At 37.2% G+C, this 14,527-nt stretch overlaps 1 protein-coding gene across 1 annotated transcript; it reads right to left on the reverse strand.

Annotated features, from left to right (window-relative positions):
- Positions 1-3,314: 3,314 nt before the first annotated feature.
- LOC130463006 (secreted RxLR effector protein 161-like) lies at positions 3,315-4,123 on the reverse strand. Its single transcript, XM_056832016.1, has 2 exons — positions 3,506-4,123; positions 3,315-3,425 (listed from the first exon to the last, which is right to left on the reverse strand). The coding sequence occupies exons 1-2, from the start codon at positions 4,121-4,123 to the stop codon at positions 3,315-3,317; spliced, it is 729 nt and encodes a 242-aa protein (XP_056687994.1).
- Between the last annotated feature and the right edge of the window lie 10,404 nt (positions 4,124-14,527).

A 14,527-nucleotide genomic window follows, 5' to 3' on the forward strand; every position in this document is an offset into this window, starting at 1 on the left:
CAGCAACTTTATAGAATGGCTCTTGCTACTACTGTGTATGTATTGTGGAAAGAAAGAAACATGAGAAAATTTTATACTGTTTTTCGAGACCGTGCTGCTGTAGTGAAAGAAATCCAGTTCATGGTTCGTGCGAAATGCTTCCTAAAGCCTAAGCTTAATAGTTTATATATAGCTTAGTTTTGTTTTGGTGGTTTGTTTTTTTTGTTCTGAAGCTTGTTTCAGTTTTCATTATTGTGGTTGTATGAAGTTGTACTAAACGTTTATTGGTGATTAATAAAACTCTTACCAAGAAAAAAAAAAGCATTCATGAAGTCTATTCATATAGAGCAAATGATATTGGTATACGTATATTCAAGGTCGTCTTAAACTTTTTGGGGGCCATGTGCTATATATAAAAACACATTTTTTAATACTAATCTTTTAAAAGTCACAAAAAAGAATTATACGACATACTAACCAAATACTTTCTAAGAAGTTTGTATGTATCACAAGTCGGTCGACCTTTTGATTTTTTATTTTGAAAGGTAAGGAGAATAATACATTAGGAGCACCTCCGCTCGAGGGCGACACCTAAGTAGTCACTAGAAAGATTAGAACATAACTGAGGGCTAATACACGAAAGAACATACATATTATCACTAACTAAATGCCTTACGTTTGCAATTCAATTTGCTTCTTTTTTTGCTTCTGTGAAAATGTGATTGATTTCCCAAAAATCAAAATATAGAAGAAGATATTTGATGTCTGCGATTATATTTTGAAGTTTCCAAGAGGTAGACCATATACCCCTAAATATGTTGACTATAAGTAAGTTGTCACCTTCAATGTAGACCTTTTTGATGTTGAGTCCAATAGCTTCTTGAAGTCCTTTTTGAAGTGTTGGTGCTTCTACCATAAAAGCCCTAGTTACTCCAAGATTATAATCACATGTCGTGATAACATGCCCAAGGCTATCTCTTGTAATAATCCTAGCTGTTGTTGAGGAGACTTGTAGGAACCGTCGAAATTGAGTTTGAAAGAACTGGATGGAGGGGGATACCAGTGAACCATTACCGTTGTTGGAGAAGAAGTGGAAGTGGGGGGTGTGTAAGGTGGAAGGGGAACCCTTGAGTTGCTCAGATTCTAGCTGCAATCTAAGTTGTCATTCTCTAAATGCTGCATAAGCCTTGAAATAAATTCAAAATTTGTTAAAGGTTGCATTATTAAAAATGAAAGCATTCCTTTCTCTCCAAAAGGCCCATGATTATGAAAATAAACTTACAACGGGAGGAAGGAAATTTCCTTAGGTACTTAAAAGTATCAAGAAGATTCAATTGCGAGAGAACACAGTCTAACCATCTCGTGGTTAAGGTTAGATCCCAAACCTGTTTAGCGATGGGGCAATGTAAAGAAGAGGCGATCAATATATTCTATAACGTGTCACAGAGGGGGAACACATCGAAAGGAAGAATATTTTGTTTATGGAGGACATCTTTAAAATGTAGACTTCAATGGCAAATTTCCCACAGAAAGACTAAGATTTTTGGAGGGACATCTAATCGTCAAATCTAGTGAAATGGGTTCCCATTTTTGTCGGTTTTGGGGAGTTCATGTTGATCGCAGGGAAAACTAGGTCGTTATTAGTCTCTCCTAATCAAAAAAATTACCTAAACTAACCACTAAACACACGTAAAGCGGTAAGCAAGGGCTGAAATCCACAAGGACTAAGGTGCGCTAATTTATGCTAATCGAACAACAAGCTAGGTCAGAACGAGTTGAAAAAGTCCACTAACCAACTAAAACTAAACTAACTACTAACGGACCAACATGGTCAAGGAATGAGATCAAACACCAACAATAATGAAACAAGTATACGAGCAACAATTAAGAATGATGAAGCACAAGTAAAGTATGAATGATGCGTTGGTTAGAAATAGATCCCCAAATGACTCCCGCCTTGAATAAATTCTTAGAATAGTCAAATGCGAACTCCCGTCTTACACACAACTACCCTTAGGTCACGATTAAGCACAAACCAAACAATAGTCAACTTAGGTCACGATCCCTCGATTTTCCTAAAGTCAACTACCCCAAAATCAAAGTCATACACAAGTACCTAAATTGCATACAACCAAGTTCGAGTATGATCAAACAAACAATCATTTAATCATGCAACATCACCAAGTTCAAACTCATTTACCTAAATCAATCATTGTTAGGTTTTCACCCAAACCTTAACCAATACACTACTCAATCAACATAAAAGCACATAAATTATTGAAATTAACAACTAAAAAACATGATTCTAAACATTAATAACAACTAATCTAAACATGAATCATTAAAATAAACCAAAACAATTAAACTAATTAAAACGATATATAAAACAATAAATAAAGAAATAAATGAGGAGAGAGAGTAAGAAACTTATCATTGATTAATGGTGGAAATCTTGAACAAAATTGTCACACTTGAAATCAAAAGCCCCAATTTTTCATTGATTTTCCTCACTTTATCTCTCTAAAAGCTAAACATAAACTTAAACCCTAAGAGAAAAGGAGAGGTAAACTAAATTTTTACATCCTCTAATGAGTCCCCAAAATTGGGTATGTATACTACCTTACTAAAAGAAATTAAAAGAAAAGAGAAAAAGAAAACAAAACAAAACAAAATAAAAATAAAGGAATAAAAATAAAAAGAGAGAATAAAAATGAAAAGGAAAAAAATATAATACAAAAACAAAAGAAAACCCTATTATAAAAGTAGAGAGAAAGGGAGAGAGAGGAAGAGATAAACTAACTGTCGGTTATATTATCATTCACCCATTTCCATAGGCACATATATAATATATACACATACATATACTTCCTCCGATTTTTAATACTCGCAACGATTGTGATTTCTACACTATTCACATATTATACTTTGATCATTGTTGGTGATTTATAAATAAGATAAAACATAGTCATGTGGGTTCTTGTTAGATTCATCTTAATGTGTATTTTCAAAATATTAACTTTTTATAATTTTTGCTTAAGGAGAATTAATGATATTAATGATCAAAGTTGTGCATTGGCATGCGTGAAAATGACAAACGTTGCGATTAAAAATGAACGGAGGAAGTATCATATAGGGGTAAGGGTATAATGGTCATCCATTCTAATATATATTTTATAACACTCCCCCTTGGATGTCCATTATCCAAAACAATACAATGCCTTATAATGCGCATGAAATGTTGCCTCATTAAAAACCTAACCAGGAAAATCCAGTGGGAAAATCCAAGGTTAAGGGAAAAAGAGTGCATCGCGCATTTACTCCCCCTAATGACAACATCATTGAAGATCTTTGAGACGGCGTAATCCAATGAGGTGAATCAACTTTTTAAATGTAGTAGTAGGAAGCGCCTTAGTAAACAAATCTGCCAAATTTTCACTTGAACGAATCTGCAAGACATTTATATTGCCATTCTTTTGAAGTTCATGAGTGAAAAAGAATTTTGGTGAGATGTGTTTTGTTCTATCACCTTTGATGTATCCTTCCTTGAGCTGTGCAATACATGTTGAATTATCCTCATATAAAATTGTGGTGCCTCTTTTCCGGAAGATAAACCACAATCTTCTCTTATATGCTGAATCACAGACCTTAGCCATACACATTCACGACTAGCCTCGTGAATTGCTAAAATCTCAGAATGGTTAGAGGAAGTAGCTTTAATAGTTTGCTTCATAGAACGCCAAGAAATGGCAGTACCTCCACATGTGAATAAATATCCAGTTTGTGATCGACCATTATGAGGATCAAATAAATACCCTGCATTTGCAAAACCAACTAAACCTTCTTTGGATAAATTAGGAAAGAACAAACCTATATCTTTCGTACCTTGTAGATAACGAAGTACATGTTTAATCCCATTCCAATGCCTGCAGGTTGGGCACGAGCTAAACCTTGCTAACAAATTCACAGAAAATGATATGTCAGGTCTTGTATGACTAGCAAGATACATCAATGCCCCAATTGCACTTAAGTATGGTACTTCAGGACCAAGAATTTCTTCATCATTTTCCCGAGGACGGAAAGGATCCTTATCCACATCAAGTGATCTTACAATCATAGGGATACTCAATGGATGTGCTTGATTCATAGAGAACCTTTTTAGCACATTTTCTATATATGTTGTTTAACGCACAAGGATTCCATTCTTTAGGTGCTCCATTTGTAACCCCAAGCAAAATTTTGTCTTTCCAGATCTTTCATTTCAAATTCTTTCTTTAAACATTCCACTGTGGTGAAAATCTCTTGAGGAGTTCCAACAATATTTAGATCATCAACATACACTGCAATTATAACAAATCCTGATCCAAATCTCTTTATAAAAATTCATGGTCTATTAGAATCATTCTTATGGCCTTCTTTCAATAAGTACTCACTAAGGCGGTTATACCACATACGTCCAGATTGTTTCAATCCATAAAGAGATCTATTCAATTTGATAGAGTAATGTTCCCAAGAACTTGATTTTGTTGCTTCTGGCAACTTAAATCCTTCTAGGATTTTCATATACATATCATTATCTAGTGGACCATACAAATAAGCTGTGACTACATCCATTAAGCGTAAGTCAAGTCCCTCTCTCATTGCCAGACTAATTATATATCTAAAAGTTGTTGCATCCACCACAAGAGAATATGTCTCCTCATAATCAATTCCAGGTCTTTGTGAGAATCCTTGTGCAACTAATCTTGCTTTATTTCTTTCAATATCACCATTTTCATTTTTCTTTTGCACAAAGACCCATTTATGTCCCACTGGCTTTACATCTTCAGGTGTACGAACTACAAGTCCAAGTACTTCTCTTTTGCAAGAGATTTCAATTATGATTCAATCGATTCCTTTCACTTTGGCCAATCATCTCTATGTCTACATTCTTCAATAGACTTTGGTTCATGATCCTCATCATCATCCATAACATCTAATGTGCATGAAAAAACATCATCCACGTCGATTTGGTTTCGGTTGCATGTAATTCCAGACATGATATAATTTATCGAAATTTCTTCGTTATCATGTACCTGAATTTCATCTTCTATCATGTCTAAAGTCTTTTTTGGAGATCCTTTAAAATTGACCGTATCCTCTATTTGACCATCATCAACCATTGCTCCTTTCCTTTTTCGAGGATTCTTGTCTTTAGAACCTATTGGTCTTCCACGCTTCTGGCGTGCCTTAGACTCATTAGCAACTTCAGTTTGTCCTTCTGGGACCTCAATCTTAATTGGAGCATTCACAGCTGGTATATGTGACTTAGTCACTCGCTTTGGGTCAGTAAAAGCGTCTGGCAACTGATTTTCTAAACTTTGTAAATGAATTATCTTTTGAACTTCTAGTTTACATTGCTTAGTACGAGGATCAAGATGAGACAATGATAATTCATTCCAACTAATTTCTTTATCCAGCTGTTTGTTTTCTCCCCCTAAACCTGGGAAAACTGACTCATTAAAATGACAATCAGCAAACCGATCCTTAAAAAAATCCCCTGTAGTTGGCTCAAGATATTTGATTATTGATGGGGAATCAAATCCAACATATATTCCCAACCTCCTTTGAGGACACATCTTGGAGCGTTGTGGTGGAGCTATAGGGACATAAACCGCACATCCAAAAATTCTAAGATAATATATATTTGGTTCCTGACCGAAAACCAATTGTGATGGGGAGAACTTATGATAATTTGTTGGCCTGATGCGAATCAATGGTGCTGCATGTAATATAGCATGTCCCCAAGCAGAAATTGGGAGTTTAGACTTCATTGGCAATGGTCTAGCAATCAACTGAATGCGTTTAATTAATGATTCAGCAAGACCGTTTTGTGTATGAACATGTGCTACAGGATGTTCAACATTTATTCCAATGGACATGCAATCATTGAAATATTGAGAAGTAAATTCACTAGCATTATAAAGACGAAAAGACTTGATAGGAGTATCTGGAAAATGTGCTCTTAAATTAATCAATTGAGCAAGTAATCTCGCAAACGCCAGGTTGCGAGATGATAATAAACATACATGTGACCATCTAGTCGATGCATCGATTAAAACCATAAGTTATCTAAATGGATCACATGGGGGATGTATTGTCCCACAAATATCTCCTTGTATACGTTCTAGAAAATTGATTGATTCAAAATTTATCTTAGCTGGTGATGGCCGAATTATCAACTTTCCTTGTGAGCAAGCAACACATGAAAAATTATTAGAGACAATCTGCTGGTTCTTTAATGAATGCCCACAAGAATTTTCAATGATTTTACGCATCATAATGGAACCGGGATGGCCTAACCGGTCATGCCAAACTATGAAGCTATCAGTAAATTTCTGGTTTACTATAGCCTGTGTTTCAATCGAATTAATTCTCGTGTACTAAAAACCAGTGGAGAATGTAGGTAATCTCTCCAAGACAGTCTTTGTGCCATTGGTTATGCTCGTGATTTGAAGGAATTCATAATTTCCTTCACTAATTGTCTCAATATGATAACCATTACTTCGAATATCTTTAAAACTCAATAAATTTCTTTGAGACTTGGGAGAATATAATGCATCAATGATGTCAAATTTAGTTCTCATAGGCAACAATATATTAGCTCTTCCGGAGCCTTCTATAATATTTGTACTACCCGATATAGTACTCACACTAGTCTTTCTCATCATCAATTGAGAAAAATACTTCTTATTCTTAAGTATAGTATGAGTAGCTGCACTGTCTGCAAGACACAATTCGATCTTCATCATTTATTTCCTACTGAACTTGAGAGGTATTCATATTATCTATAATGGCGATTCTCGTTGTTATTTTCTCGTTTGATCAGTCGCGATTTCCTTTGATTTCCATCAATGGTTAGCAATGATGCTGATAATGTATTATAAAAGTAGAGAAAAAGGGAGAGAGAGGAAGAGATAAACTAACTGTCGGTTATATTATCATTCATCCATATCCATAGGTATATATATAATATATACACATACATATATCATATAGGGGTAAGGGTATAATGATCATCCATTCTAATATATATTTTATAACAAACCCAAAATTGAATCAGACCCCCTTTTTTTCAAAAAAAAAGCCCCCGTAGATCCTTTTTTAATGAAAAACAAATCAGGCCCCCTAATCCTTTCATCTTCGTCCCCTTCGCTGCTCCCTTTCCTTCGATCCCCAACCCCCTTCATCATTTCATCATTATCGTCCATCATCATCGATTAGCCATCATTAATCATCTATACCGTCCATCCTCATCTTCATCAATGTCGAAATCAATCCAAGGGCGCAAAATGCAGCTTAACTCATCAATCGTTGCCGTCCATCATCAATTTAATCGTGGCCATAGAATTTCATTAACCCGTACAAAAATTAAGGGGCCCAAAAGTTCAGACAAACGCTAATGAGGTTCGCTCTAATGAGGTTCGGTCGGACTTCGTTCTGGTTTGGGTGAACTCAAGAGAGGTTAGGCCGGACCTGACCTTTGCAGGAACTTTTCTAAATCTTCGGTTAGGTCGAACATAATTACGGGTTCGATCGAACTCAAATGCTCTATTTTTTTTTCTCTGTTTCTTGCTGCTTTTTGGATGATTTTGGGCTGAATTGTTGTGTTATTGGTGCGCGAATGATAGGTGGGTTGTGGTTGACAATTCACGAAGGTTGGAGCCTTAGTGTTGGAGGGGACTGCTGGTATGGAGGAGCAGCAGTGCTGCTGGTGGTGGTGCGTTGGTAGAGAGGAGAGCAAGAGGAGAGTGGGGCTGCATCAGTGTGGTGTAGGCTAGGACTGGGTGGTGTAGGATAAGATGTAGAAGGTGGTGGAGAGTGGTTGTTGTTCTTTGAGCCGTTTGACTTTTCTTGAGCGGCCGTTAAGCTTGTATTTTGATTCCCGAACAACATGTACCTACACAAAATAAAAAAGGAAAATAGGAGAGAAATAAGAAATTTAATAAAAATAAGTAAATAAATAAATAAATAATTATAATAATAATAATAATAATAATAATAATAATAATAATAAAGAAAGAAAAAAATTGAAATAGAAAATTCATAACGAAAACTAAAATAATTAAACTATATAATTATAAAATAAAATAAAATAAATAAATTACGAAATTAAGATTTAAAAACTAACAAAAATAGCTAAAAATGCTAAACTAAGCTATAATGAATTAAAATGAGAAATCAAGTAAAATAAAGACTAAAAATGCTAAAAATAGAATAAAACCGACTCAAATAATGCTTAAATCACTACCCTACGAGTGACATAAATGTCACTCATCAAATGCCCCCAAACTTGAGCTTTTGCTCGTCCACGAGCAAAACAATGGAACACTAAGGGAGATGGGATAGAAGATTTAAGCAAAACGAGTTATTAAAAAGCTAATGGGAAATAGAAAACGGGGGAGAATATACACTAACTCATTGTCGTAGGAATCACGATTGCATTTAAGCACATGCAACAAGCTCTTTAAACCCCAAGATCGCTCAAGAGGGCGAGTGAGATCTCGCAACGGTTTCCAACAAGGTTAACCCGTAACTCTTATTAAGCATAATTAAGACAATCCACCCAAAGTCATCTCATGAAGCGCGATTCACCAAACATGGTCAATTAAAACAAACTTTCAAAGCATAACCATCGTCAAGATGCATCCACAGGTTAGGAATATAGGGGATAGACTAATATAAGGTGCAAGAGAATCACAATCAAAGCATTGAATCATCAATTAGGTTCACTAAGGCATCCAAAAGTCTAAAATTATTCTTGAATGGATAGATTTGATCAGAACCACCTAAATTGCACATTGACTCCCCCAAACTTGACTTTTGCTAAGAGAATCTTGGATTGTAAAATTAAGGAACTTGAGTAATGGGTCTAGAGTCTCGATTCTTGAGCCGCAATGACATTCATCATCACTAGGGAAAACTTTAGTTAATAAATCTTCAAGGTCCCACTCAATCATCTAACCTAACCCACTTTCTCAAAGGCTTGTGGTATTTATCAGTTATTGAGTCTTTTTTTTTTTTGTAAATTTTAATAGGCTTGTTGTGCCTTGTGGGCTTATTGGCGTCACTTATTGACTCAAACTGGACACTTAGGCTTTCACCTTGTGGGCTCAAATGCACCACTTATTGGACTCAAAACATAAATCACAATCTTTTTGTTCTACAATCCAATTAACTCTTAGCATAACTTACTCGGGGGAATGAAGTGCACCAAAGGGAATTAAGGTAGCAAAGAACATCCAAAAGAGAACAAAATAAACTATTTTCAACAAAAGATTATCATTTAGAATTATCGAAAACTTTTTCAAGTTGAGACTCAAGCAACATAGATTAAGCTATCCCTAATCTCCCTAACTCGCACATGCAAATATCCAAAGGAAATACATTTACTCAATTATCCAAATGACAAGCAAGGGAATTGTAGACACCTACTTTTATCCCCATTCCCGAAAGGGAAGGTTCGATGATGAAAGCATAAATCTCCACTTGACAACGCATCTCCTATAAAATAAACGAATCTCAATTCCCCTTTTCATTTCACCCGAAACCTGCTATTTATGGAAACCTGCTAAAAATAGTAACTGCCGCAAAAGGTAGCTTCTAAAAGTGGCAAATCATAAAGGATAGAAACCTATCAGAGTTAGGTGTTGCATTCCAACGTAAATCCTAAATGAGATAGAAAACTGCGAGAATCCTATTCCTAATATGATTCGGAAATAAGAGTTACGTATTAATTAAAATCCTAACGAGCCTAGAGTTCGTAACGGGCCCAGATGCATTCCGTCATAAAATTGATACGCAATGAAAGACTCGATTAAATCTCAAACACTCCGGATTCTAGGAATCCGAATTTGACAAAGAACTCGGCCCAGACATCACTTTCAACGCCCAGAGCTGGGCGCCAAATCTTTAACGCCCAGCCCTGGGCGTCAAAATTGCATGGATCTCTATTTTCAACGCCCAGCCCTGGGCGCCGAAATCTTTGACGCCCAGAGCTGGGCGCTGAAATTACCTGGGTACGTGTTTTTTCCTAATTCTTTGTGGATTAGAACTCTGCAATTCTATCTTTCCACGAACTCTCCCCTATAAATACAGCCCCAAATTCGACGTGAAAAGAACACACACACAATTATATTCTGAGTATTGACTCCAACCCTTAGCCTAAGCCTCACGCTGCGAAATTGTTCACGCGTTCTGTCGCAATCGATCCATAAATCGAACAGAACGTATCGTGTCCCATAATTTGAGATTCGTTAAATAAAAAGGAGAAATAGCAAAGTCAAAGTGGTTAGTTTTCTGAGAACCGTGACGCACCTCTCAAGGGTGCGTCGTAATGTGTCCCTTTTCTATGATTTAATTGCTTTCCTCGCCCTTTTATGAACTGTTAAACTAACTAAATCTGATTGTTCTACCACGCCTAACAAATATAATATTTCGGGAAATTGGATTATCATGCTAGGTCCCTTAATACTATTTAAATCAGATAATCACGATCGATCTACTATTATATGTTGCATATTGCTAAAATCAACTCAGATTAGTTTAATAGTTAACGCATGTCCCTTCAATTATTTATGCTGAGCTAGTAAGGATATCCTGCCTCTGGGAATACTCCTCTCGGTAGTTACAGTCCCCCGAACCCTCAATCTCTACCTTGCGGGTGTATGTTGAGAGATCCACACACCAGGGATCACAAGGGAACCTACGGCCGTCGTGGTCAAACATAATTGCAGTCCCTTTATGTCACGATAACCGGGTTTCGTCAGTTTTTCTCATTGTTGTTAAAAACTGAATGGCGACTCCTATATTACTAGTCAATTGGGTGTAAACTCACAGGAAATCCAATTACACTTGATTGAATAAAAAAGAATCGTCACACCCACGAGGGACGAGGTCACGCATTAGCCTCGTGCTTTTTCGACCCCCTCACAGTGGCGACTGCACTGGAGATAGTGAAGGAAATACTCGTGCTTGTAGGTAATCAAAATAGCCGAAGGGTGAAACGATCCTACCCCGCGTTTATTTCCCCATCAAGTTGGGACGACTTGAAAATCAGCATATTAATGTGAACGGGCAGAACCGCATAACGAATCTCGGCTCCCTCGGGAGTTGGGACTAAGGATACCTTTTTTTGCCAATAGGGGGGTGCATACGCCGCGCATGTTGCCCACTCGGTACTTGTGCAGGTAGTACACCTATCCCGAACCCAATCGCTCGCTCATTAGGTCCCTCTCGCCTGCATGCCCCCTTGGCTTGCACTTGCGGGTTGGCCTCTTGAGCGAAATTCGTCTGTTGAAGACACTACCTCGACCGGGGCATGTGTTGGATCTACGATAGAAGCGGTACCAAGCCAGGCGCAAATAACTACCCATAGAAGCCTATCATAAACTACGTGACATATTTAATTTTCAAATCCATGTTTGTAATGTAGTTATATGTAGCGAACTATGTGACTATGTTATGATTGTGCGTGCGAATAATGCTAGACAAATAATGCTAGAAAACCATCGACCTTAAAAATTGCCCCAAACATTCATGAACCAATTGGCCAAAGAGTTATACCAAAATACGTGTTCCGCAAGCCCGAACGATCGCCACAAAAATAAGCGATGCTCGGGATGGCCGTAACGAATCCCACAAACGCTGAACAACGCATAAAGGACGTTATAAGGCAAGCACGCAAAATTAAAGTCGCAAAAACAAAAGTAGACGAAAACTGAAAACGAGAACCAGCCAGAGGCGCATTTTCAACGCCCCTGGCTGGGCGCCGAAATTTCTCACGCCCTACCCTGGGCGCTGAAGTTGCTGCCTGGCCTTTTGGTCAGGCACAACAGCCTCGGTGCCCACGCATGAAGAAAATACGTAGCAAAAAAAAACTTTTCGAAAATAATTGCTGCGAGGGCGTATGAAAAGGCACTCGATTCTAAAAGCGACTAAAAATAAATAAATAAATAACTCTTTGTGTCGTTGTTAGGCCTCCTACGACGACAATGCTCGGCACCAAAACCGAGCATGCTAATTAAACGACCTTGAATGTCACATGGGCAAAGTATTCAAAAAATAATGTTCAAACGAAGTTTTCAAGGGAAAATAATGTTCGAATAAAAATTAAATCCGAGTCTAGACTAGGCTATGCCGAAATACAATCTAAATCCTAAGTCTTAGTTGTCTTATCCATAGAATCGGTCCTAATACTTGGTGTTGTTCTGCAAGCTAAAAGGTTAAACCATATTGAGTCTCCCTTTCTAACATTTAAATCAATGAGCACCCATATGTAATTGTCATCCCTTGCTAAGAATCCACGGCCTCAATACTCTCTCTCACCAATAAAAAATAATATATTATAGTATTTGAAAAATGGAAACGGTCACATTCTGGATATCATTCCCCCATGGTCGCACAACCCCCAAAGTGAACCTAAGGTGTCAATACCATTAGCAAAAAATTAATGGCCTCAAGGCTTATAATCACATTGGGTCACGACTATCATAGTCCTCTCGAGTCACTCACTCCTTGAAATACTACTAAGTACGGACTAAAAGATTTTCCATGAATGCAACATGACCAACCATGAAAATACCCAAATCAGCATACCATAAGGCTACCAAGGGGGTAAAGCAATACACACTAAGAGAGAAGCCGCACTAATGATTCTAGTCTTGCAAAAATAAAAATTCGATCTCCCCAATTAACTACCTTGCCAACATTAAGCAAAATGGCGCATGACAAACGAACACCCAAGGGTTAAAATCTAAAGTGTCAACCAACGAAAGTTATGGTCCAATTAGCCTAAGTCTGAGAGTCGCTTGGTCAAGTATTATAGGCTTACGCCATGTCATTATTTTGAGTCTAGGCCACCTCCTTGTATTCATACACGGGTTATAATCAGAAAGATTAATGAAAGTTCGAGTCTAAATCGCAACTTCCAATTAAATCCCAGAAACTGGAGTCTGAAAATAAACAAAAAAAATTATTTTCGAGGTAATTCTTTCGTTAAATTTCAATAAGGTAAAAACAACATTTTGAATCTACGCTATTTGCACATTTTAAGAAACGACTAAATACGCTTGCAAAGTAAGACAAAATTAAAGGTCCACCCTAGGCCAACTAAAATTAAAGGTCCACCCTAGGCCTACTAAAATTAAAGGTCCACTATAGGCCTACCAAACGAGGCTCACTCAGTCTCGCCTCGTGACTCAAAGACCACAACCATCTACCTTTTAGCCCAAACAAAAAATTGAGTGAAGGATTTATGTTGGGGAGAAATCCCAAGCAAAAAGAAAAAGAAAGAGAAAGAGAAAAGGGAGAGCGAAAAGAGCCATGAAATACTTAGCCCGTACCTCCCAAAGTGCGAAATCTACCCAAGTAAACGAAGGAAAAGAATTGAGTTAACCAATCCAAATCATAAAATTCTACAATGTCTACCCTTTCCAATCCTTATGCTCTTAGACGCCTTCGCTCTGGGGTCCCTATTTAGCTCATTTAACCCATCCATGTTCTCATTTCCATAACCCAAGAAACCATTACCTCAACTCTTGTTTTTGAACTTGTTATCAACCGCAAACCACGCACGGCCATTTACACGTGCGTCATGCCCATCATTTCCAAAGTCCAAACCTGCTCTTACACCACCTTTAGCATAATGACCATATAACTTGCTTGGATACATCCTGTTGATATACCCTTGAGCCGTCCCCATGCTATTCATCGGGCTTGGTTGATGTAAACTCATGACACTAGCTTGAGGCTGCAAATTGTGAGTCCTAGCATATATAATCCTCATGCTTACCTATACAAATTATCCTATCTCACTCAACCCATCTTTCAAACCGTCTTGAGTCACGAATAAAAAAGGAAAACAAATGAAAAGTACAAAAAATATAAATAATAAAAAAAAGCAAACTTTGCAAAGCGCCTCTAAAGTTAGTCTAAAAAGAAAAAGAAGCATTTAGCGCACAAAAAAAGATCCGCCCAGAAATAATTATCAGCGCCCACAGCTGGGCGCCGAAATCTTTAGCGCCCCAGCCTGGGCGCTGAATCTCTCTGCTCGCCAAATTTTGTCCAGAAGTGGTCGTCATTTTATCCGCACATGCACGGAAAAATAACGAACACTTGGAGGGGTACAGCACGTATTCATATATACGTACCACCAAAAAATACATGTACTCAAAAAAAATATATAAAACAAATTTTTGGCTTACGGCAAAGGAGCAGCAGATTAAAATAATAATAAACTTCACTTATTCTACCGTTTCAAATAATATGTTTCCACCTCAGAACGTACTTGTTTAAAATCGGCATTCTAAAAAAACCATTTTCTAGGCTAAGAACTACGCAAGACCTGATTCCAAATTAAATCTATTTAAGGCGGATACGTAGGAAATCCATGATTCGGTCCAACCAATTTGCAAAAATATTAAAGCCTATAGAAAAACAAGAATAAGAAATAGAGTCCCTTATTGAAATTTAATTACTTGCAATCCAAGTTGAAAGAAAAATTTAAGTCAAA

Source organism: Spinacia oleracea, chromosome 6, assembly GCF_020520425.1.
Source record: "Spinacia oleracea cultivar Varoflay chromosome 6, BTI_SOV_V1, whole genome shotgun sequence".
Lineage (NCBI taxonomy): Eukaryota > Viridiplantae > Streptophyta > Magnoliopsida > Caryophyllales > Amaranthaceae > Spinacia > Spinacia oleracea.

Excerpts from the sequence above, each read along its gene's own strand:
- LOC130463006 (XM_056832016.1), bottom strand. The coding sequence starts at position 4,123 with ATGAATCAAGCACATCCATTGAGTATCCCTATGATTGTAAGATCACTT. Across the intron at positions 3,426-3,505 it reads CAAGGAAGGATACATCAAAG|ATTCGTTCAAGTGAAAATTT; the intron begins GTGATAGAACAA and ends AATGTCTTGCAG.